This window comes from Aplosporella prunicola (genome assembly GCF_010093885.1).
Source record: "Aplosporella prunicola CBS 121167 unplaced genomic scaffold K452scaffold_5, whole genome shotgun sequence".
Taxonomy (NCBI): Eukaryota; Fungi; Ascomycota; class Dothideomycetes; order Botryosphaeriales; family Aplosporellaceae; genus Aplosporella; species Aplosporella prunicola.
In genome coordinates, this window is record NW_022983533.1 from 1,127,654 (window position 1) to 1,151,531 (window position 23,878).

Below are 23,878 nucleotides of genomic sequence, written 5' to 3' on the forward strand. Positions count from 1 at the left end.
ATTCTCCAGTTTTGCCCCAACCGCCGAGAAGAACCGGGATACATGGAGCTCAACGGAAATGGACGCACGGGCCACTGACCTCGTTTGCAGCAGCCGCGATTCGCCCTGGCACGGCCCTTCCCTGCCTGGGCCCCGAGTTCCTGCAGCAAATGCCAGCCAGGCAGCCCACGCCAGCCCCCGCCAGCCCCAGCCAACTTGTCAAACCTTTTGCAACGCCCCTCAGCCCTACAGTGGCGACCCCCGTCCGAACGTCCGCCGCCAATCGGCCTTTACCTAGCCTCGGCTGCTCTGTTGTTGAGCCCTTCCTTTTTTTTCCAGAACTTGCCGCCCCAGTGCCGACTTGCCGCAATGGCCGCCGCTGAGCCTCCCCGACCTCCCCGATCTCCATTGGCCTGGGCGAACCCACGTTTCACATGGACCAACGGCCGTAGTCGCCACACGGAAGGATGTTCGTGAAGATGTCCAGCGCTACGTTTCGTCTTGAAGATCGCTTCAGCCTGCTGTCGTGACGCTGCAGTCCATCATCCTCTTGTTGGTGACGTGAGCCGGGCCCGTTGTTGCAAGCAGCAGCGTGGGGTAGGTAAGCTGAACATCTTGCCGGTCTGCTTGCTCATCTCAGTGCTCAGCTGCCTGAGCAACGTAAACTCGTTGAGCTCTACATCCACAAAGCGCCGAAAAGGCAGCGCGATCAGGCCCGGCGACGGCGTCGTTCGGAATTTGCTTGGAGACGCCTTGACGCTTGGCCGATGGCAAATGGCCGCAGATCCATCTCGAATCCTCAATTTTCACGTCCGAGCTGACGGGACGCATCGACCACGCGGAGGCCCATATGCTTAAACTCCTGCCTGGAGTCATGCTCTTGCTCTAGAACGAGCCAGCGCCACCACCAGTTTATCACTAGTCATGCCTCTACGGGCATGGGTATGTCGAGCATACGCCTTTCGATTACGTCTTTAACGAAAGGAGATTGTTCTATCCCCCAGGCTGGATTGATCGTGCTTCTTTTGACAGCACTAACCAAGCCACGATACCTTGGCGATGATTGCCCGATTTTCTCGCGTCAGGGACTTCCTTTGCTCCAGTGCATCACTACCCTGTACTTGAAACCTCTTGCTGTGGCTCGCGTGCGACCTCTCGATTCGGCAAGGCTACATCCAACTTACGTAGGCACATCGAGTTCCTTATCGATCCTTCTTGAAGACTCGCTCGCCACAATCATGGGCTATCTCACCGAGAAACCAAATGGCCACACTGGCTTTATCTGCTCCAAAGTCCAAGTTGTTCCAAGAACCAAGGGTCAACAAAAGACTGTCAACGATGGTCTCAGCTGAACGCTGTCACGCTGTATCAGAAACACGTCTGACAACCTCGGGATCAAACATCTCACATGCACGACATTGCCGCAAGGCCCCAGACAAGCAAAAATAGACTCGGCTGTGGCTGCGGCCTTCCCCATCAGTGCATCCCCAACATTTGAATCGTGCCACCGGCTGATCCTCCGTTATGACGTTGGGTCATGCAAGTAGGTCCGTGGTATCTCACCACAGTCACTCTTACCGTCAAACGCCCTCCACCGCTCCTTCAACTCCTTTCGTACCTTCGACACATGATATACCAGCGTGTAATCATTGTAGGGTCGGCTCGACCCCCACTTGACATGGAAAACCTACGTCCAGCACCTGGTCGCTTACCCCCGTTCCGTACCAACTTATTGCAACTCAGTCGCGGATAAGAGAGCCAAGTAAACTTGCACATGCTTTTATCGCGACCGCTTCCGATTACTGTCCCTGCGGTCGTAGTTGTCGTAGCCCTTGTCGCGCCTTCGCCGCCTGCGTCTGTCCTCATCCGTCTCGCTGCAGTCCCGGCCCGATGACATGTGTTTGTTGTCGCGGTTCCTAGAGGAGCTCTGCTTGCGCCGCCGGTCCTAGTCATGTTGCTCAGAAACGTAATCGACGTCATATGTGCTGCGCCTGGAGGACTTCCCGTAGCGGTGGCGATCGGAGTCTCGTACCGGGGGTTTTCGCTTTTCGTGAGCTCAAATTCACGCTCTGCTACTTTTTGCTCCTCCATCCTCGCGTGAGCTCTTCCTTGGTTAGTTGCTCGCCCGTAGTCTCGTTGCGCAGCATGATGGGGTTGTATGATTGCTCGGTTTCCTCTCGTTTTTTGCTTCCTTGTCCCACAAGCCCAGCTCCTCGCCGACAGCTGCTCCTTTTTGGTGCCAATACCCAGCAACACGGCTCTTCTGTTTTCGGTTCTCCAGGCGCAATGCAGGTTTGTTAGCGACCGGCATTATGTTATCCTCGGTCGTGGCCCTAACTTGCCCATCCGCTCTCTTGACGATATTCCAGGACAAAGGTACGCTATTCCTACAGGGATATCTGCGTCGCTAGTGCCTCCATTCCTGGTATCTCCATTCTACACTATCGCCTGTGCTGTCTGCGCTTTAGACGGGTGTAGATAATACTGCCGTTTGCTATGAATTTCCCCTCTCTAGTCGCGATTCGCTTGCTTAAGAATTACTAAAGGGCCCTTTGCTTGGATGGTATTGTTGGCGTCGATTGCGCCGCCGCTCGACTGATTAAAGTGGGAGGCCCGGAGTCGTGGAGGACAGAGTGCGGGCACTTCTTTGAGGGACATTGTGCCACCTTTTTCGAGCGTAGGGTGAGCGAGAACTTCACTGGCGCTATCATTGTTGCTGCGGATGCAAGAGAATTGCTTTGTTGCGTGGGGGAGTGGGTTTGAATGAGGTAAGCTGAGCCGCATCACGTGCGTCACTCTTTCTGGGGTTTGCATGATCTCATCACGGGCCAGACTACGAACCATGGCAGACGGTTCTCTGTGTCTTCACAGCTTCACTTGACACTTTCTCGCATTTACCAGTTCCGTTTCCGCCCTCCCGGTGCTGCTTCACATGCCAGCGGCGCGCGCGCATCGCCACGACAAAGGCCAACGTCTGTTGGGGAGGGAGGCGTCGATCAGGGGTTCAACAACGCGACATGCATCAGCGGCTGTGGTGATGATGCGTGCTCCTGCAGTCGCTGTAGAGTAGAGCGTGGTCGCGACGTCAGGGCTCTTGGCGGAGTGCATCTCGCCTGATAAGCTGGCATGAGTTGGCAAACTGGGTGGACGTGTCGTCGCAGGGGAGGTACCCCGTAGTTACTCCTGTGGCCACTCGGGATGAGACGGACAGCTCGCTCAACAAAAACAGAGCCGTAGAGGCACGACCTTCACGTGCAGCCGAACGCGAGTCCGCATCGGCCGGCCGGGCGAGCGGGCGCCCGCTGTCTGCAAGTCTGTGCCCGTGGGATATTGGACGCGTCGGGCCGCTGGCGCGAGGACCTTGCGCTGGGGCGCTTCGTACTCCTTTCCTGGGCCACATTGTTTTCCTGTCTGGTATACAGGATGCCAAGCTATGCAATTCAGGAGATGGGACTTAGGAGAATGGCAGCATGGAAGGTGCCCATCTGGAGTCCGTCTCAGAAGAGGCTTGAATGAGAACGCTTCCTTTGCAGGAGGAGAAGGAAACAGAAAGAAAGCGAGCATCAATATCATGCTCACTCACAGAGTCGCTGCTACATCTTGGCTGGCTACCACAAAGATGACCTTGTATTCTCAGACCGACAGGCCCTCGATCTCAGCACCACCAGTACTCGCAGCTTCAACAACTTCTCACCCTCCACATCGTCGCCGCCGGGCCAAAACAGGGTTTTCTGTACATTGTGTGCATTTCATTGCCATCACTGCCATGGCTTTCGTGACAGCCGTCTTTTGTTTCTTGCCGACGCACTCAGACCCGTAGTGTTTGGTCAAGGCCTCACCTCGAGGTACTAGCCAAGTTCTCAACAAGAGCTTCCACTAAGGTGTTTTGTGTTTGCGGTCTCACTGATCATCAACATATGATTTTTGTCGGCTAGCTATCACCAACTCCTGTCGCATTGAGCCTTAACTTCCGTTAAGCATAGCCTGTTATCTGGTCCCGGTGATATCTGAATATCTCCAACAACGCTGCTGGCATGCATCCAGCCTAAGCTTCCCTCGTCTCACCTGTCCTCTACACTGCCATCTTAGCTTGCTCTGCTCTTTCTTCGCCGTCGCTTGGTCGTGTATGCAATCTACGAAAGGGACAGAACGCTATCTATCTCTCCTATACAGAACGCAGGAAGTATACACAAGTCACGACAAGATGACATTTGGTCTCTAGAAATCCGAGCCTACTATAGGTGTTACGTCCGGCAGCGGATATGGCGAGAGTAAGTATTGCTCGGCGTGGTCCGGTCTCGTGGGTACCTCTTCGAACACTGGATGCTTTCTCGCTGTGTCGAACATTTTCTCGCAGCATCGTACGAATGCCGAGCCGAGGTATGTATGACGTGCAAGTGCCAATCGAGTTCAGCTTTTCCCACCGGATTTTGGTTGATTCTTGCGGAGCTGGTCCATTGAGGCTGGCTGGTTGGTTGGTGCTGGCTTTGTGCGAGTGGTTAGGTGTACTCCTGGCATTTGGATATCGTCGTTGTTGCCCATCTTGCGATTCCCAATTTTTCACGTCATTTGAGGATGTTTGAAGGTGGCGGAAGATACCTGGATATTTGATGAAGGCTGGCTACCTTGTCGTGTGTTGGTAGGTACTCGCGTCTGCCAAGATGCTGTGGTGCGCTGATGGAATACGTCTTGGAGAGAACAACCTGTCCACTTCTTTGGATCGAATAAGTCACGACTGGTTTGTGTGCAGCTCACTCCGCAGCTCTAAACGCAACTGCAACAACTATTTCGCAGCAGTGTTAACATACTTCTTGTATGGTCCTCGGCCATGTCTCGTTATAACTTGACTTGATTGCTGTCCGGTCGGCATTTGGCTTCTACTGTAGGTCTGAGCATGTCCTTAACTCTGCGCACATGCGCGACAATGATGGACATGGCCAGATCAACGGCGCCGCGGGTACGTTTCTTCGGGGCGCCTTGGACAAGCACACTCGTGCACGATTTCCACGACATAGGTCACTGGCATGATTGCGCGGGAAAAAAAAAAAATCTTAACGTCACGTTCCGGTAGGCAGCAGCATCCTTTTGTCATTATTCCGGCAGTTTTTCGCGTTGGTGATGGGTGCTCGTGGTTGTTGGTGTGGTAGCGAGCAGATCCCGACTTGCCAAGTGGAGTGGACCGTGAAGGCGAACGAAAAAGCTGGATAGTTGAGCAGCAGGTTTAACGGAAGTGCGATTTTCGATGGGAAGATGTGCAGGTATGTATGTATTTTTGGAGTTGAATTGGTTTAACCCGTGGTCCCTTCCTTTTGGAGATGACTTGATGACGATTCACTCCACCTGTTCCACTGGTTGAAGTGGAAATTCTTCTCGTCTACTGAAGTAGCCACGACTTGGGCTTTGTATAAAAGAGAAGGGTTTCTTCGTGGTGTTATTCTTTTTCTTCAACATTACTCGGATTTCTCTTGAGTCTCCCTCTACAAATTTACCACCCCTTTCTCGCACAGCTCAGTGGTTATCGCGAGTCTATCACACACACTTCCTCCTCAAACACTACAACACACAAACAACCATGCACGCCAAGTCCTTCACGACGGCCGTGGTCGCGCTCTTGTCGAGCGCCGGTGTCCTTGCCCGCGGCACCAGCGGCACGCTCACCGTGCACAACGACTGCAACTACACGGTCAACATCTGCGAGGTCGGCAACGACATGAGCCCGCTCGTCGACATGGAGCCCGGCGAGACCAAGGTCTACGACACCAAGACGCGCATCGACCGCATCAGCGGCATGAAGGCGGGCTACTCGATCAAGATGGGCCGCCCGGACCAGGGCTACAGCTGCCAGTCGCCCAGCGGCATCACGCAGTTCGAGTACACCAAGGACGCCGACCAGGACAAGATCTGGTACGACTGGTCCAACGTCAACTGCGCCAACACGGACAACTGCCCTTTCATTGAGGAGGGCATCAGCATGGATAGCCCGTGCCCCAACTGCCCGGGCTGGGGCTGCGAGGCCGGCGACGATTACTGCGACAGTGTTTATCAGATCCCGGATCCCCCTCGCCACCCCGTTTATGGCGCCCCGGATATGGAGACCGATCTGGAGATTTATCTCTGCACGCCCGGCGGAAATAACTAGGTTAGATTGCTGGTTGTGCAGGGTAGTGGCTTGATAGAGACTGGGAGGTAACTTGGTTAAGGCGGCGTGATGGCTACGCATGATGGCTTTGAGTAATTCGGGCTAGATGGATACGTGGCGCAGAGATGGTGTTGGAATAATGGGCGTGCCTACTGTTTTGTATAGTAATGGTACCCAGTGCTGTAGTAGTAATGTTATTGTTTCGAGTAGTTCAGGTGCAACCCTACTATCGCTTTCGGTGCCAGTTGTAATTGGATGTTGGCTTGACATTAGGCGTAAGTAGTGATGAGCAACGCCAACTGATGGTTGTCTCCAACATTAGAAGCAGGTAATCAGTTATTCTCAATAAGATTGAGTGTTCCCAGACAAAAACCGATGGTATGTGGTCAAGACCCAAACAGTAGAGGTTATCGTCCACATGGTTGCTCTTGGCTGGCCGAGAGGGCAATTAGGTAGCCGATATGGCCATTCGCCTTAAAAGCTTGGCTTGAAGAAAGCACACATCCCTCAGACCGACATGTCGTCATCAGATAAAAATAAATTATGGTTGTTCTATGATTAAACGCGCGCGTGTGTTTGTCGCGCCGACGATTCACCACAGCAACGACGCTCGGGGACACAACAGGTCAACGCGCCTCCTTTGCCAGCAAGATCAAACGCACCATCCCAGCGCTAGCCCTTGCGGCCCATTCCCTTCTCCGCTACGTTGAACCTTACCTACTCTACAACCATCTTTCTCTCTCCCGACCGACCCCGACCGACGCCCTCTCGACCTCCCGATCCGAACTCCGTTGACAGGAAAATCGCATCCTCTTCAGTCATGGTACGCCCGCTTGCGTTGCCCCTTCTGGCGCCGCCGACCCTGCGCCTTGCCCCTCTGCGGTGATGCGGTGCGAGGGCACGACGGGGACCCGGGGCGGTGGTACGGCGTGTGGTGGTGGTGATACAAAACCAGGCCAGACGTTTGTTGCTGCTGCTACCAGCTCAGCCACTGGCTGTCCGCCCGCTTGTTTACACGAGCGACGGCAGGCCGTGGGCGTGGGCTTGGTCTCGTCGTGTCCTGCGCGCTCGCTCGCTCGCTCATAAGCACATCCTCCGCGCCCTGCACATCACACGCACATCCTCCGCGTTTTGCTCTCCGCGGCTGGCCCTGCTTTCTTGGCTTTCTCACTCATACATACTTTCTCTCCCCCACCCGCTCACTTCCTCCCCCACCTGATCTTCCCTGTCCTCACCCCATCTCCCATTCCTCAACCATGGCCTACGACAATAGCTCACAACAAGCGCAGGCCAGCACCAACTACAAGGAAGCCTTCCAGCTGTTCGACAAGCGCGGCAACGGGCGCGTGACCGTCGACTCGCTGGGCGACCTTCTGCGCGCCTGCGGCCAGAACCCCACGCTGGCGGAGATCAAGGAGCTCGAGAAGACTGCGGGCTCGGACTGTACGTTCAATCCAAACACTCCCTAAGCACACCCTCCCTAAACATACACTTCTCGCTTCCGCCTCTACCCCATTCGCAAACAGCCAACAAACGCTAACGCCACCACAGTCGACTTCGAGACCTTCTCCAAGATGCTGAACCGGCCCGGCGGCTTCCGCGACCCCGGCGACGTCGACGAGTACTGCCGCGGCTTTGAAGTCTTCGACCAGAACCGCACGGGCTTCATCGGCGTCGGCCAGCTGCGCTATATTCTGACGAACCTGGGCGAGAAGATGACGGACGACGAGGTGGACGAGCTGCTCAAGGCTGTCGATACCAGCTCGGGCGAGATCCAGTACAGAGGTAAGTAGTTGCGTTGTGTGAAGAGAGCGCTGTTATGAGGGAGAGAGACGGAAGGGGGGGGAGGTGGTGAGAAGAGAAGGACGGGAGGGGAAAAACGAACGTGTGTGAGAGAGAGAGAGTGAACACGGCTAACAAACCGCGCGCAGACCTCGTCTCCACGATCCTGGCCAACTAAGCTGCCCGCTCGCTCAATCAGCTAGCCAGCAGCAGCAGCAGCAGCAGCAGCAGCAAACCGACCAGTCAGCCAGCAAGCGCGCCACCACCTACAACAGCAACAACAAACAGCGCCTCTTCCGCAGCACTTAGACCAGGCCGCCCCCAACAGCGACGGGCTCATGCTTCATTCACCCTGCACGCACGCGACGATCACTCACGAAGGGGGCGCTCCGCGACTCCAGCGCCACCTACAGAGCGAGCAGCTGAGCTAGTATACATAGACATAGTATGAACGGAACGAACGACATGCGCGCGGCTCCTCCTCCTTGTTCTTCTCTTTTCCTCTCTCTCTCTGGATTTCTTGGCGTTTACGTTTTAAAGTTGGGCGGTTTGCGCGCGTGCGAGGGGGTGGATATATATTTGGTGCAGGCGGGCAGGCAAACAGACAGACAGACGGATGGGCGGGCTGTGTCATGCTTGCACAGGGGAGCGGGAGTGGGAGTGCGAGTGGGAGGGGGGTGGTAATGGCATGAGGTTTTCTTGCTTTTGTGTCTGTGTGTCTGTGTTTGGTTGCTGCGCTTTTGTGCTTTGATGGCGTTCTTGTGGCAGTGCCGCTTGTGATGTGATGCCGCTGGCGCGCGCATGTATGTGCTTGCGTGCATGCAAGCACTCTGCGCGTGCGTGCGTGTGTGTGTGTGCGTGTGGCTGCTACATACTCGCCCTCCCTCCCTCCCGCTGCCTTCCTCATCCTTACATATCCTAGCTTAATCCATAGCCCTAGGTCTAGGTGTAGGTGTACTCCTCCGATACGTCTTTCCTTTCTTTCCTTTTCTTTCCTCCTTCCTTTCCTTTCTCTCTCCTCTCTCGTCACAACGACAAAGCAGCTCGCACCCATGGATGGAGGTCATTCATGCCAATTAACCCAGGCCAATGCTAGCGGCAAAGCCGTGGGGATTGCTCTGGCGTCTGGCGTCTGTCTTTTGTTGTTTGGCGCTCGGCGGCTTTCTCGTGGGAAGTCCTAGTGGTGGTTGGTGCCGGCGCAGACGCAGGTAGGCAGGCAGGCAGCGCCACTCTCTCAAGCGCATTCGTGCATATGCAGGCAGTCCCTCTCCCCACCCTAAAGACCTACGCCTTCGCACCCGCCGCCGCGCCCACCATCTTCCTCGTCTCGACCACGGCCCCGGGGAGGATGTACATGACGTCTTCCCTCCTGCCCCTCCTTGTTTCCTTCTCCTTCACTCCAGCCCCAGCACCCATCGTGTACTGCGCCCAATCCAACCAATACCCAACCACAAGCCCGCACCGCTCACAGCGCGCGGGATAGCGCTTTTCGAGCCCGTCGGCGCGCTGCACGATTATGGGCGCGGAGTTCGTGCGCGCGAGGTGCAGGAGGTGCGCGTGTGGGCGGTGGGTCGTTGCTGTTTCGTCTTCGTCGTCTTCGGTGGGGTGGGTGCGAGGGTCATTGGTGGTGGTGGAAGAGGGGTCGTTGTTGTTGGTGTCCTCGATAGCGCTACTAAGCGGCAATATGTACGCAGCGTCCAGCGTGCCTGTGCTGTCTGGGATCGAGGGCGTGGCGGCTCCGCGCTGTGGGAGCGTGGACAGCGCTGTCCCGGTTGCGAGGAGGAGCTGTGTGCAGTGGCAGTGGTAGGTGTGGATTGTGGTGGTGGTTTCGGTTGACATTGTGCTTGGGTTGTCTGTGGGGGTGGGGGTGGCCATTGTGTTGTCCAGACGGTTTGGTTGTGGAGAGAGGGAGGTTGTGGTGGGAGTGTGGGAGTGCTGTTGTTTGTTGTAGGTGGTGGTGGAGGTTGTTGTCGTTGCGACTTTTGCGGGATCGGCAGCTGCATGACGGAGCCGTGGCCGGGGTGCATCAACGAACAAAACCCTCAACACCACAAACCAAACAACCAACACTCTCACTCTCGCCCCCAAAACACACACACACACACACACACACACACATACACAACAACAACAGCAAAAGCAACAACAATGCCCCCCCTAACCACCCTCCCCATCCACTTCGGCCCGCACCTCATCACGTCCCAAATCTTCCACCTCACGCCCCTCACCTACGCGCTCGTAAACCTCAAGCCCCTACTCCCCGGACACGTCCTCATCTGCCCACGGCGCGTGGTACCACGGCTCAAAAACCTCACCGCAGCGGAAACGAGCGACCTCTTCCTAACCGTGCAGCGCGTGTCGCGGATGATCGAGCGGGTATACTCTGCCTCGGCGCTGAACGTGGCGGTGCAGGACGGCCGCGCGGCGGGCCAGTCCGTGCCCCATGTCCATTGCCATGTCATCCCAAGGTCGATGGGCGATATGGATGCGAGGGGCGGTGGGGACCGCGTGTACGAGATGCTGGAGGGGGAGGAGGGCGATTTGGGGAGCGCGTTGAGGGCGAGGGAGGGGAGGGGTGTGGCGAAGCCGGATGCGGAGAGGGTGGCTAGGAGCGAGGAGGAGATGAGGGAGGAGGCTGAGTGGTTGGCGGCGGAGATGGCGAAGGAGGAGGGCGAGAGCGAGGGCGAAGGAAAGGCTGAGGGCGCTTGAGCGGCCTGCCACCCTGCCTGCCTCCCTGCCTGCTGGCTGGCTGGGAAACTTCGTCCACGGCTATAGACAACCTTAGGTGGGCTCCCATCCTACCCGCCGACCGCACGCCCAACACCAACCTATCAGCCCGATATCCTACGCACGCAATCCGCTCGCTACTCCTGGCAGCACGACATGCGTCCACGCAGGCGTACTCCTAGCCACCGCAGCCGAAAACAACAACAAAAAAATACGAATTCTCTAAACTTTTCCCCTTGTTCCTACACCTCACCCTCCTTCCCCTTACCCCCACGCTCCACATCCACCTCTGCCTCCTTCCCCCTCACAACCGCCCTCCCCCTCCCCTCGTCATCACCGCCTTCATCATCGCCCTCGCCATCCAAAACCCTCACGCCTCCAATCTCGCGCTCCTCAACCTCGCGCGCTTCGTCCCCCTCGTCCTCTTCGTCCGGCAACAGCAGATTCAGCGCCACAGTCGCAAACGCCGTGATTGCGAACCCGGTCTGCAGCACGAGTTCGATGGCGTTGAAGAAGCCGAGGAGTGCGCGGTTCGGGCCCGTGTAGGTGAAGACGTGGGAGAACCAGCTTTGGGAGAGGGGATGTTAGCAGAGAGAAGTGTGGAATTGGGGAATGAGGGGGGAAGAGGAGGACGGGAAGAAGAAAGCCAAACTCACTCCGGCACCAACGTAGCACCAAACCCCAGCGCCAGCCCCGCCGTCAACACGAACCGGTTCCGCCGCGTAAACGGCACGCTCGCCACAATCCGCAAACCGGACACCGCGACCGCGCTGAACAAAAACGTCGTCATGCCGCCCAGCACGGGCGCGGGAATGGCCACCAGCGCCGCCGCAAACTTGGCAAACACGCCCATGACGACGAGCCAGAAGCACGCCGCATAGCCCGCGGCGCGGCTGGCGACGCGTGTCAGCGAAATCACGCCGTTGTTCTGCGCAAACGTGCTCATGGGCGTGAGGGTGCACAGGGCGGCGACGACGCCGTTCAGCCCGTCCGCCAGCACGCCGCCCTGGATGCGCGAGTCGAACTCGGCCCCCGACACCTCGAGGCGCGACACGTCGCACGTGGCCGTGATGTCGCCGATGGCCTCCATGGCGAGCACGACGTACACGGCCAGCAGCGGCAGCACGAGCGGCCCGTAGACGCTGAGCCGGAACGTGTGCACCCAGAGGAACGACACCGCGGGCGAGGCGTCGATGCCGCTGCGGTCGAAGTACCCGCACGCCCCCGCCACTATGCACCCCACTAGCAGGCCGCACACGACGGCCGTGCTCTTCATGAGCGGGCTCCCGAAGCGCTCGCACAGCACAATGGCGACGAAGACGAGGAAGCCCAGCCCCACGAACTCGGCGCTGCCCCAGGGGAGGGGCCTCGGCGCCGCCGTGCTCGGACACAGCGCGTACATGCCCATCGGGGCGGAATAACACTCGCCACTGCCGCCCGCCCAATCCTGGAAGCCCGTCTGCACGAGGCTGACGCCGATGAGGAGGACGGTTGGGCCAGTGACCAGCGGCGGGAAGAGCTTCTTGAGCGCGCGCGGCGGCAAAAACGCCATCCCAACCTCAAGCAGCGCGCACAGCGCCGCCGTGCCCAAAAGCGCCCCATACCCATCCGGACACGGCAGGCGGTTCCCTCCCTCGTCCGACGGACAAAACCCCGTCGCGTACATCTGCGCAAACGCCCCCGTCGCAACCGGGATGACGGAAAACGACGTCCCGACCACAGAGATCAGGCCCGTGCCCACGAAATACCCCGTCCGCGGCAGCCTTACGCGCGTGATCTGCACCGCCGACAGCAACCCGCTCGCAATCAGCGCCGCCGACACCAGGTACTCGCTACTGGACCCGGACAGCCCCGCCGCCCCCGCCAGCAGCATCGGCGGCGTGATCACCCCCGCTAGCATCGCCAGCGCGTGCTGCAAGCCGAGCAGCAGCGCGAGCAGCACGGGCATGCGCGCGTGCAGGCTGAAGAAGGGCGCGCTGCGGCGGGGGGTGCGCGTGAATGGTAGCCGTGGCCGGAAGAGGTAGGCGTAGTCGTAGCTGCCGATGAGGCCGTCGCGCGTCGTGAGGGTCTTGAGGTGGCGGCGTAGCCGGGAGCGGGGGCTTGGGGGGGAGGGCGTGGTTGCGGGGGCGGGCATGTGCGGCGGCGGCGTGTTGGTGGTTGTGGTCGTCATGGTGGGCGGTTGGTCCTGTGGTGTTGTGGAGCGACTTTTGGGAGGGTGTGTCGAACCTCTTCTTGATAGATGGATGGATGGATGCGTGTGGGTGTGTGTACCTATGTATGCAGCTCCACGGCTCTCGCGAAATCTGCTCCCAGCTCTTTCTTGCGGTGGCTATTTGTAGTTATCTACGCCCGCACGGCAACAGACGGCGAGAAGCCGAGAGCGAACCTTCCTAGGTATCCTTAGGAACAGCGACAACGTTAACAACGACGACAACAACGACGAAAGAGAATAAGAACAATAAGAATAAGAACAAGAGAAGGGAGAAGGGAGAGTGCGAAGGACGGAAAAAAAAAGGAAGGAGAATAAAGTTTAAAAGAAAAAGACGAAAAATATGAGAGATAAGCTGGTAGCTTAGACACCTAGATAGAGCGATAGCCTCGCATGCATGCATGCTTGCATATACCACGCAGATCGCTGCAGCATGCCCAGCCCTACTCACTTACCTACGGCGGCGTGACGGCGGCGCGCGCAAACACCAGGCGTACGACGGTCCTGCGTACAGCGTTAGATGTCGCTCCGCTGCCTATCCGCCATGACAGCCCCGCCATACCTACCCACTGACTCCTATCCGCACCCGCACGGCAGCAATTCCGCCCCTCCCGTACAAGCCGTCGTTATCCGTGTGTGTGTGTGTGGAGCAAGCACGAGCACGAGTGCTCTAGGTTAACCTTCCTTGCTGATATCCGCGATAAGGGCTTTAGCTTTTTGGGGCGGCGGCGGCGGCGGCGGCGCAGGCAACAGGCGCGCGGGGGGCGGGGATGCCTCCGCGTGCTGTGATTGGTGAGCCGGGGTTGTGCCGCCACGACCTGGCGTTTGTTTTTCATGATATTTCTCTGTACTGCTAGTGTTGCTGCTGCTGCTGGTCTGCGAGGAAGGATGTCTTCTTTGGACTACACTCGCTGCTCAAGTGCCGATTCCTGGGCGATTGGGATGCGAGGTGCTCGGTGCCCGGTGCGGGGTCGGGTCGGGTCCACGCGCTGATACTTATGCATGTATACGGTAGATATAGACGTTTCTTATAGAGTATGCTTTGCAGGATATTTCATAGCGGGTCGATGTCTTTATTAGCAGCCTGGCAGTCATTCACTGCAGAGCATGTCATTACTACCTTATCGACCAGAAAAGATTAGTAAAGTAGGGAGTTGATATCTGGGGTTTGCTGTAGTGAAGATAACTTGGACCATTCAGGGCTACGCGATATGGCATAACAGCCATATAACAGGTCATAAGTCATTTAGCTAGTCTGTTCGCAAAAACGAGCATTTCGCAAAGCATGTTGATAGTATAACAACGCATAGACGACATTGCTATCTAACCACACATTACACGACCCTTTCTTACAATCCGATCCCTTTTAGCGGTTTGAACAAAATCAAGAAAGACAGAAGCAGGCTCGAAAACAACTATGTGACAGTGACATACCGAAATGCGTATTAGAGCCGAAAAAGAGGATGAGGAGAGACGACGGAAAACCAAGACCATAGATAGCTATATCCCAGTCATGGCCCATATAAGAATAGCAAGGGCGATAAGAATAGCGAACGATGACAGCGACGGCAAACACTGAGACAGCAGACAAACAAACAAACAACGAGCACCAACCGCCCACACAACACACACCACTCAGACAACTGTACCTTCTCCGGACACTTACACATCCACTCCCCTCATCCCACCTAATGCACAGCCGTGGGCCTAAAGCTCATGGTCGACAGCCGGCGAAACAAACCACTATTAAGGCCAATCCCGGCATCCGACGGCGAGTCGGCCATATGCTCGTCCGCATTCGGCGAAAGGGGATCGTGGTTGTCCCTTTGGCGACGTTAAAACGCAACGAGCCAGTCTGGGGATGGTGCGCTAGACACAGAGAGCGCAAGCATCAGGCCATGCGGTGACGCTTGGGGGGGGTAGAGAGAGGGCCACACGAGGAGGGGAGAGGGAATCGTGTACCTACATGAAGAGCACGTCGTCGAAGACCGGCTGTGGGTCATGCACGTTTTGGCTGCGAGGCCGTGTGGAAGAGACGGACGTCTGCTCCGAGGACCCGTTCGAGTGCGGAGAGATTATGCGTGGGCCCATGCTATCGTGGGGGTCGGTAGGGATGGCGCCGCTGTTGGCGATGGGTGGGCTGTCGCTGTCGCAAGGGAAAGTGAGGGTCGGGACAGGAGGAATGTCTTCGCCGACACTGAAGTGCTGGTTGCTACTGTGTGTGGCGATGCATCAGCAAACTGCCATTGGGTTTAGAGATTGGTCAGATACACTTACGCATTAAATGCAGAGCTCTCGAACGGGTTACTCAGCATGGCAGCTGGAGTTGGAGGGATGGCGGCTAGCGGCTCGAATGTTCCGCCGCTGTATTTCAAAGCATTGGGCCTCCACGCGAACTTGGGCTGCAGATGGCCGGGTGGAGTCTGGAGCGTGCCGTGGTTCAATGGCGGCGCTGCCGAGATGGAAGCAGTGGATTGCCTGCGTGAGGTAGTGGCAGAGTTCATGCCCGACGTCATGGCTGTGCTCATTCTGCGCAACATTGAGCGGACGGTTCCTTCGGTCTGCTCAGAACGTTGTTGAAGTTCCGGGCTTTGGCTGGGTGCCATAAGGTTGAAGATGCCTTTGATGGCGCCGATGGAGGAACCAACAGCACTCTGCACCACCGCCCACGAGTTCTCGAGGCGTATGAAGTCATCCAAGTAGCACTCTATTTGGTCAATCTGTGACAAACAGACTTCCATCGCGTCCGCGACAAAGGTTGCACCCCAGATCCAGATATTGGCAGTCTCCTCCTGAACGTAGGCTGGCTGAGTGTTGATCATCGTAATGGCGGAATTGATCATCTTGTCAATGGCCTTTTCGGCCTTCTCCTTCTGCTGCGCACAATCGACATAATAGATAGCCCGACGATCCTCGAAACTTCCAACCTGGTCTCTGACGCCGGCTTTGACTCCCTCATAGACGTTTTTAAACGCGTCTTCGTGGACATATGCCATCACCGAGTTGTAGTTGTCAAGCGACGCCAGAACTTGGTCTGCAGCATCGCCGATTGCGGCCGTCAAGGTTGCCATGTGATCGGTCCCTTCGAGTAGTCGATGCGCTTGAAGTGTCTTGAAGAACGTGAAGTCGCCGGTACGGCTGGCAGCATGCAAGTTGTGCCTGATTAAGGCAACCCGCTGCGTCCAATGAAGCTTGTTGTTTTCTAGAGTCATGGTGAAGTTGTGGCCTGCTTGCCGAGTTGATGGTTGACTAAGAGGCTGAGGTGTCAATGTTGGGAAGGGGTTGGGGAACCTGTGAACTTTATGTCAGCTCTGGGTATAAGGGCAGGACTCCGGACTCAGCAATTGCTAAAGCAACAGTTTGCCGGCAAGTGGCGATGTGGTGTGCGGCGCCTTTTAAAGCCGTTTTCGATCAGGATATCCAGAGAATATTGGAACGATGTTCCAATGAATAGGCAGAGTGCTCTGGTATGAAGACAGACGCCGGCTTCAGGTAGATCTGGGCTGTTCGAATTTTGTGTGTTTAGTCGAAAAGGCCTGGATGGCGGTCGAGACGCTGGCTGTAAGCTATTCCAGCCCCATAACTTCATACATATGTTGTCAGCGTGCGGCTACTTGCGCGGTGGCGTTGATTCTGGAAGGCGCGTGATTCGGCTCTGTCAATGAACCCTTATTCTTCAGGGTCTCACGTCTGAGACGCGGCGCTAGGCCAGGCTCCTGCTGTAGAAGCACACCGGGATGATCTGCCGGTCCTTTCTCTACCCTCGGCTCCGATAGCAGCTATACCGGGACTGTGTCATTTCATCGAGATTGCTCGAGCTCTGGGAAATGATCTCAAAGGAGACGAAAAGGACATCTTGACAGACGTGAGGTGGAGACATTTTTCAAAGGCAGATGCGCCGAAGGACAGAAACGTTTATAAGTTCGACATGGAAGCAGAGCAGACGAGTAAAATGCATTTGCAGGAATGTGGAATTGAGCAGACTTGTGATGAAGATTTTCAATGATTGAAATTCTTACGTGAGGCTCAGGGAGCACATGGGTTATCCTTTGTTTACACTCGTGGTCCGCTCGCAGTTGTACAGGAAGTCTGGACGTTAAGTTGAGACATGGTCATGAAACCAGCGCAAAGTTGATAAAGAACGTCAATCAACGCCGAGAATGAGAGGTCGTCAGCCCACGAGCCGCGGCGACGAGGAGCCAGCAGAATGGAGCCGCCATGCGAGACCCGCGGATCCAACAGAGTGGAGCTGTTGCACGATTCGAGTAAAGGCGAGGAGATAAGGCCGGGGTTCCCGGCGGCTTGGGAGAGGTAGGCCGGAGGCCGCCCCGTCGTACGCGCGCGCGAAGCTTTCGCGTACAGACGTGGGCGGGACGAAAAGGCAGCATCGCACCTTTAGGATCGGCGGGACAACGTAGATGGATGGAATGAATGAGGGGAGCAAGAGGAGATTCGCTCGCGGATACGATGAGTCCGACGAATACCCGCAGCGCAAGTGCGCTTTCCGACGCTACAGACGTCACTGCCTCGTCACCTCAAACACGTCCGTTTATATAGACGTCGGGGACGCGGACATACCTCCTACACACCACCCCCTCTCCCTCTACACTTCTGGCTGATGTGCTGGGAAACTCGTTTGGCTCCGGACTGACTGCTTCCTCCGCCTCTGCAGCCGAAAAAATGCTACAACATCCTGCGAGCAAGTCCAATTCACCGCCTCCACCACATCCACCTGGTACGGCTAAGGCGAAGCGCAGTATGGTCCCAGTGGCCTGCGGGAACTGCAAGAGACGAAAGATTAAAGTATGTGAGTCAAGGGGGAGCGCAAGCCTGGATACCAGGAAGCCCTAGGCGGGATGCAAGAGTCAGACGAATCCGGAACGTAACCGTCCGCAGTAGGCCAGATGTTGGTTCGAAATGTATATCCGTGTTTCCATGACCTATTCCCATGTGCAAAGATACAACCATCTGCAACATCCGCTTCCGTCTCTGCCAAGTCGATGCTGACTATGCCGTCTTAGTGTGATGGACAAACTCCCTGCTCTCCATGCTCCCAGCGGAGTTATCATTGCCTCTACGACTCCGACCCCATGGCGAGACGATCAGTTACCTTGAAGAGGAAATACGACGTTGTCCAGACCGAGCGCGATCAGATGGTGGAACTATACGGCCTCCTTCAAGCAAGGCCAGAAGCAGAAGCCCTGGAAATACTCAAGCGGATCAGGGCATCGACTGATGTGTCGGCTGTTCTGACGCTTGTGCGCGAAGGAGATCTCTTGGTGCAGCAACCGCCGTGGAATAAAGTGTATGAGGCCACTCGGTGCAACTATACTACACTGCCCATGACTACCGGACGCTTACATTTACTTTATTCTAGCATTAGAAACGACAGTTTTGACACGTATCACCACAATCGCTCCAGAACACCCCAACGCACCGAAAAACCAAAGTCCTCTGCACCACGTCCGCGGCAGTGTAGAAGCTGCAGCCACAGCTGTCTCCCTCAACCAACACACTGGTACCCCCGAAGTGCATGTAAATGTCACTTCGAACCTATAGCCAACAGGCCCGATGTCGTAGGGGGACAAAACTGAGCTCTTATACCGAGATCTTAAACATACCAACAGTCGGACAGTGTTTGCCTGAACGGAGGCATATCCACACTTTAAAGATGATACCATTGAGGGAAGTAACGGGGACTGGGAGAAAGCATTCATGACTACCCCACTCTTGGATAAGAGTATGTCGAGACGTTTGAAATTCATGAACACGAACTTGTGCTGGCCACCAAGTCGAGGCTCAAGTATAAAATCTCGGTTTGTCCGAAGACAGATACCGGAGGCTCTCAGATGTAAATGTTTGTGCATATATAGAGCAAATTCCGAACATAACAAAAAGCCGTCTTCATGTTCATCTAACTAGCCACCTCTACAGGACTCAAGTTAACTTATGTTCTTGTTCTTCACGTGTAATGCAATGTAGTATAACGTCTGTCAGCGATAATCGAGATTCACCGTCTAGCAAGACAGGGAACGATAATAAGCAGTCCCTACGGACTATTCATTGTCTAGCTATAAGCCTAAATTTTAGATATAAGTAGAAGGGCCTTAGAGCGCACCTAACGCTCTTTATCGCTAAGAGAGATTCGCCTTTTAGCGAGATAATAAAAGATAAAAGCAGTCTCCATAGAACACTCCTTGTCTAACTACATGTTTGAGTCTTGGATATAAGTAGGGAGATCTTTAGGCGTATATATACGTATAGATACCCTGACAAGATTTCGTTTCTACTCTGTACACACGCATATTTATCTCGTTAGGCGATGAATCTCGTTATACGCTGAAGGCACGGCCCCCACTCTTCAGCACCACCAACATCAAAACCAAACCTAAAACCAAACCCCAGGCCCGTTCCAGCAAGACTGGGAAAAAAAAAAAAAATTTTAAAAAAAAAGCAAAAGTGAATTCCGTTGCGGGGAATCGAACCCCGGCCTTGCCGGCACCTGTTAGAGTGTTGTTGCTCTTATACTGAGAGCGGCAAATCCTAGCCACTAGACCACAACGGATGTTGATGAAAGGTTTTTCCTCAAATCTGGCTATATACTTACATTTATTTCCACGAAACAAAACCCTCGCATCAGCAGCGCAATCCACCGGACGTGAAACCAGAAACGCTCGATCCGACAGCGTGCAGGGACGGGTGGCCTGTGGACGGAACCGGACCGGCCGGGCCGAGCGTCCGTGGGAGCCCTGGGGAGGCAGCAGCCGCGGGATTATTCATTAATCTCGCGCGTCTGGATGGGGGTTGCGACGGCGTTGATCTGGCTGCTCGGAGGCGCGGCCGTGGAATTATTATCTAACTACCCGTCTGGCAAACACGATGCCCCACAGTCTGGTGGTGGGGTAAGCATTCGACGATTTCCCCGTCTGTTGAACGGATTTGCTTTGTCTGCAATGTGAGTGTACGCTTTTGGTAGGTTTGGCTGTTTGATTGAGTTGGGTTTTGGTGGTTGTGCTAAATAGACGTGATGGAATAGAGTAGGTAGATTAATTTATATATATACCTAGTAAAATGATTTGTAGTATTCGTAAGGATATATGATAAGTCATAGACGTATAAAAGCTAAAGTGTATCCCACCAGAAAACTGAAATAAAGGAAGTCAAGGGTCAAACGATCATCTCAATGGAAAGAGTAATTCGTATGCGTTCATAGATAGTATCACGTGTGGTGGGAAAATGATCGAAAAAGGTGGACAAATGATCCAGGGTCAGATACGAGAGACGCACCGGTAACGCCAGTATGCCAGCGTCCAGAGAGCAGGCCCACACGGCACGGCACGGCACAGTGCAGCGGGCGGCAATAAAACGCAGGGCAGGACAGGGAAGGCGTGGCAGGACATGTATGTATGTACATATGTAAGTCAGACAGACAGCAATCAATCAATCAATCAATCACATGCGTTAAGCAATACTGCCAGCTAGCTACGAGGACTCTGGTAATATACCATACAAAGCCGCTCCGCCAACCACATCGGGCTGGGCACCCATCTCGTCTGCGCGTGCTTCCCTGGCGTCCTGCCCGCCACGGACCCGACCCGCTGGCTGCTCGGCCGGCCCCTCTTCCCGGCCTGCTGTTGACCGGACAGATTGCTTTCTCGGGTACTGGAAGCTAGTATTGCTGGGCCCTATGGATTTATGCCCAACCATACGGGATCGGCAGCTCTGTGCGCCACGTGCGGGACCCCGCGCCGGTGAGGGCGCAGTAGCGGTATCGGTCCCGATATCGTATTGGGACCTCAGGTGAGCGACGGTGACGGCGACGACAACGGCGGTGACAGGGCGATGGACGAACGGACGCGGGAAAATATCGAAGTAGTTCAGGAAACGCCATGAGAAAACGCCGCTAATGACAGAACAAACAAAAAGCCGAAATGACAGGGGTACCTCTTAAAAACAGCAACAACGCCTCGAAACAAGCAGACAATATGAGAAATGTGGATGTAAGGAGATCCGTCAAAGAGCGAGGACAGGCGGCGCGGAAACAAAAATCAGCGACGCCATTTCGTCTCGTATGTCCCATCAGCATCCCCATCCATGCACCTCCGTGTCTGTTAGTAAAAATGAAACAATAGACTAGACAAATCAAATAGGAAAAAGATATCTTGCTCATCCATGTCGTGAAAAAGAAACAAATCAAAAATAAACGAAGAAAAGAAGCGATACTGCGCCCACCTGATGTTCCCTTGGTATATCCGCAACGTTGCGTCCGTCTTATCGTATGCTTTGTAGGAAAATCTCCCCTCTACAGGCCCAGTTCTCGCGGGAACGGCGAGAAAGGCCTAGCAACTGCTGGAGCGCGCGCCCATCCAGGCGTCTGTCCAGCGCAAGGACGCAGCCATCGTTATACCTCCAATTTGGTCCGTCTATTGCCCGTTCACCCACAAAACCAGCTTCGGAGTTCTGGCCACTGCCTCTGCGAGATCTTCATCGTTCCTGATGCCATAGAACTCCCCGTCCGCGTCATCTCTGTATTCAATGCCCAACGGCTCGTCGCTTGCCTCTTCGCCCTTCTCCAGCGCGCGCCTTTCTTGCAACTTGCGGTACAGGTCCAAGAAACGGAAAGTCGCCGGCATACGAATAACGACGCAGTTGTCTTCCTCGAACCAGACCTTGATTTTGTGCGCGCCGACACCGGTGCCAGTAGCCGTGCTGCCGGCAGATACGTGAGAAGCTTGCGTCATGTGACTGTTGTTGCGTAGCATCGGCGCGGGACTGCGAAGGGATTGCGCCTGTGATACGGAGCGCGCGTGGTGGTAGCTCGATTGAGATTGGCTGTGAGAGTGGTGTGAGTGCGAAATGGACTGGCCATGCGAATGCGCGTGTTGCAGGTTGCTGATCGAGGACTGCCGCGACGCGCCGCCAGAGTGGTCAGTGGCCGAGCGCTGCGATGCCCCCGAGTTCCTGTAACCGTCTGCGGTGACTGTGGGGTCAATCTCGTAGTCGCCATCCTTGGGTTGGAAGAACTCGCACACGCGCTTGCAGCGAGAGATGTGCGGGGGCAGCCTCAAGAGGTTCTTGATGTACTCGTCCAAGTTTACGCGCCGACCGTTGGTGATGTTGTCTGTGACGTAGGTAACCGGACCAGGCATATACGGCAGCGAGCGCTCGATACCTTCGACATTGCCTGCTTCCGCCGGGAACTCCTTGATAAGCGCAATCTGGAGGTCGTAAAAGGCCTGGTACAAGCGCTGAAGTTCCCAGTATCGGCCGTCCTCCATTTGGCATTCAACAATGAACCAGAAAATGTCGTCAGCGAAACAGTAACGAGGAACGGTTGCATTGACAGGGGCGAGGAGCATCCCGTCCTCTTCCGGCGGGTACCCATAGGGTTGCGCGACGCTCCCGGAGCGCGAGTGAACCTGGATGGAAGAAACGTGTTAGTTTTGCGCGCAAATACAGACACTGGGAGCACTCACGCGGCTGTCGCGACCACTCCTGATGCTCATTCTCTCCATGCCTTGCTGCAGGCTTTGCTGCGAGTTCGTTTCCAGTTTGCCAAGCGGGATGCTGCCATTCTTGTATTCTGCGGCCATCTTTTTCCACTCCTCGACGCGCGGGACGCCAGCTCGTTGCACGGCTTCGTATGCGTCCGGCACGGCCTGGCCGGTCGTCATGTCGCGAATCTCGATGAAGGAAACGGGGATCAGGCCGGGGCCTCCGAGTCGCGTGATGGGCTTTGCGACAAACCACTCCGGGTTCGATTGGGCAATGACGATGATGGCCTCTCCCTCCTTGGCCTCGAGTTCGTCGGGCCGTTCGGCCTTGAAATCGTACATGACAACTCCGTAAACCATGGCGCCGGTTCCTTTCATGGATGACTTTGACATGCGAACGGGTTTGGGGTCAGAGGCTGGCTCGGCGTAACCAGAGTCGTGTCCCGCGCTCGGTAGGTTGACGAGCTCAGAGGCTGATCCTCGACTGTCTCTGACGGTCTTTCCAACCGGCTCAAAGTATTTCACTGGTACTAGTCCTCGCGATCCGTGCAGTGGATTGCATGCCTCGTACCAATCGGGATCGTTTTCGCGGCCGACGACGTGCAAAAAGTCGCCTTGGGAGAAGGATAGGTAGCCGGAGGCTGGGTCGGGGCTGGGAGCTTGGTAGTCGTAGAGCGCTTTGATTACCTGGGCTGTGTTAGCGAGAGTGGCAATTTCGGCGCGGTGGACCTCATGGCGTGGAGGGCGTCGTAAGGCTGGCCCACGCAGGCGCGCGACAGCCGGACAGAACGGTGGGCTGGTGGGTGACGTACCTTTTTGGGCGGCACGATAGCTATGGCGTCCTTTGGCGGGATGGATATGTGGTGCGGCTTCGAGTCTGCCTTCTCGCCTTTCATGGATCTTCGGAACTAGGACTCCTGCTCAGCACCTGCGCCCGCAGGGTCCACATGCCGGTACTTACCCTCACCATTACGACAACAGGGTGGACGGCTGACGCGACGTCCCAGCGAGGCGCTGAATGAGGCAGGCTCCGGCGCTCGAGAGCCGCTTGCAAGCGTCTTGAGGGCTTGGGTTGCAGAGGCTGTGGCCGACGGGTCGGGTGCAGGAACGGCTGCTAGCGTCGTCGCGGGGCAGTCGAGGCGGCAGGCTGTCGCGAGAAGCACGCAGCCGGGCGCAGGCGCCGAGTTAACAAGAGCTGAAGGGGGAGGGTGAATGCCAGAGGGACTCGAGGGATGTCGGCGGGCGTCGGGCGCAGGCTGGAATGAGCCTTGACAGAGGCAATGACGAGAAGCACGCAAGAACAAGCCACCGGGGATGAAACAATGGACGCGCACGCTAGAGTCTAGAGTTAACAATGGCAGACACGGCAGAGGAGGTGGTATCGTGGGAGAGCAGAGAAGGCGCGGGAGCGAGAGGCATGGCACGACCTTGGGCAGTAAGACGCGCAGCTTGGCCCTCGAGCGCATTCGAAGGCGGGGAGTGGGCGGGGGGCCAGGGCCGTGATCTGTGCGTGCGACTACGCCTGCTGCAAGGCCTTTGATCATCGGC

The 23,878-nt window shown here is 56.0% G+C and overlaps 11 protein-coding genes and 1 non-coding gene across 12 annotated transcripts; 4 read left to right on the top strand and 8 right to left on the bottom strand.

Annotated features, from left to right (window-relative positions):
* Positions 1–1,529: 1,529 nt before the first annotated feature.
* Positions 1,530–2,179, bottom strand: K452DRAFT_284641 (uncharacterized protein). The gene has a single exon (XM_033539978.1). It carries the CDS (start codon positions 2,068–2,070, stop codon positions 1,582–1,584), a length of 489 nt encoding a protein of 162 aa, XP_033400967.1. The 5' UTR covers positions 2,071–2,179; the 3' UTR covers positions 1,530–1,581.
* Positions 2,180–5,479: 3,300 nt separating this feature from the next.
* K452DRAFT_316336 (uncharacterized protein) lies at positions 5,480–6,185 on the top strand. Its single transcript, XM_033543957.1, has one exon. The coding sequence runs from the start codon at positions 5,552–5,554 to the stop codon at positions 6,116–6,118; it is 567 nt and encodes a 188-aa protein (XP_033400968.1). The 5' UTR covers positions 5,480–5,551; the 3' UTR covers positions 6,119–6,185.
* Positions 6,186–7,374: 1,189 nt separating this feature from the next.
* On the top strand, positions 7,375–8,078 carry K452DRAFT_324957 (uncharacterized protein; the record flags this gene model as incomplete). Its single annotated transcript, XM_033544739.1, has 3 exons — positions 7,375–7,561; positions 7,670–7,903; positions 8,050–8,078. The coding sequence occupies 3 exons, from the start codon at positions 7,375–7,377 to the stop codon at positions 8,076–8,078; spliced, it is 450 nt and encodes a 149-aa protein (XP_033400969.1).
* K452DRAFT_137173 (uncharacterized protein) lies at positions 7,958–9,185 on the bottom strand. The gene has a single exon (XM_033535347.1). It carries the CDS (start codon positions 8,952–8,954, stop codon positions 8,328–8,330), a length of 627 nt encoding a protein of 208 aa, XP_033400970.1. The 5' UTR covers positions 8,955–9,185; the 3' UTR covers positions 7,958–8,327.
* K452DRAFT_306163 (uncharacterized protein) lies at positions 9,185–9,775 on the bottom strand (the record flags this gene model as incomplete). The annotated part of the gene is made up of 1 exon (XM_033542962.1): positions 9,185–9,775. One exon carries the CDS (start codon positions 9,773–9,775, stop codon positions 9,185–9,187), a length of 591 nt encoding a protein of 196 aa, XP_033400971.1.
* Positions 9,776–10,048: 273 nt separating this feature from the next.
* Positions 10,049–10,609, top strand: K452DRAFT_221656 (uncharacterized protein; the record flags this gene model as incomplete). The annotated part of the gene is made up of 1 exon (XM_033536526.1): positions 10,049–10,609. The coding sequence occupies one exon, from the start codon at positions 10,049–10,051 to the stop codon at positions 10,607–10,609; it is 561 nt and encodes a 186-aa protein (XP_033400972.1).
* Positions 10,610–11,007: 398 nt separating this feature from the next.
* K452DRAFT_203831 (uncharacterized protein) lies at positions 11,008–12,710 on the bottom strand (the record flags this gene model as incomplete). Its single annotated transcript, XM_033536072.1, has 2 exons — positions 11,008–11,194; positions 11,284–12,710. Coding segments are annotated over 2 exons (1,614 nt in total), but the record flags the coding sequence as incomplete, so codon positions are not given.
* A 1,453-nt stretch (positions 12,711–14,163) lies between these two features.
* Positions 14,164–16,328, bottom strand: K452DRAFT_356538 (uncharacterized protein). Its single transcript, XM_033546057.1, has 3 exons — positions 15,114–16,328; positions 14,803–15,051; positions 14,164–14,660 (listed from the first exon to the last, which is right to left on the bottom strand). The coding sequence occupies exons 1-3, from the start codon at positions 16,046–16,048 to the stop codon at positions 14,525–14,527; spliced, it is 1,320 nt and encodes a 439-aa protein (XP_033400974.1). The 5' UTR covers positions 16,049–16,328; the 3' UTR covers positions 14,164–14,524.
* A 1,094-nt stretch (positions 16,329–17,422) lies between these two features.
* K452DRAFT_266029 (uncharacterized protein) lies at positions 17,423–18,725 on the top strand. Its single transcript, XM_033538772.1, has 3 exons — positions 17,423–17,639; positions 17,858–18,141; positions 18,214–18,725. The coding sequence occupies exons 1-3, from the start codon at positions 17,517–17,519 to the stop codon at positions 18,428–18,430; spliced, it is 624 nt and encodes a 207-aa protein (XP_033400975.1). The 5' UTR covers positions 17,423–17,516; the 3' UTR covers positions 18,431–18,725.
* Positions 18,726–19,300: 575 nt separating this feature from the next.
* Positions 19,301–19,401, bottom strand: K452DRAFT_t38. The gene has a single exon. It is a non-coding gene; the product is annotated as a tRNA-Glu (tRNA).
* A 1,240-nt stretch (positions 19,402–20,641) lies between these two features.
* Positions 20,642–21,132, bottom strand: K452DRAFT_137238 (uncharacterized protein). Its single transcript, XM_033535348.1, has one exon. The coding sequence runs from the start codon at positions 21,004–21,006 to the stop codon at positions 20,740–20,742; it is 267 nt and encodes an 88-aa protein (XP_033400976.1). The 5' UTR covers positions 21,007–21,132; the 3' UTR covers positions 20,642–20,739.
* On the bottom strand, positions 21,133–23,482 carry K452DRAFT_137245 (uncharacterized protein). Its single transcript, XM_033535349.1, has 4 exons — positions 23,292–23,482; positions 23,143–23,238; positions 22,313–23,017; positions 21,133–22,255 (listed from the first exon to the last, which is right to left on the bottom strand). The coding sequence occupies exons 1-4, from the start codon at positions 23,298–23,300 to the stop codon at positions 21,260–21,262; spliced, it is 1,806 nt and encodes a 601-aa protein (XP_033400977.1). The 5' UTR covers positions 23,301–23,482; the 3' UTR covers positions 21,133–21,259.
* Positions 23,483–23,878: the final 396 nt, after the last annotated feature.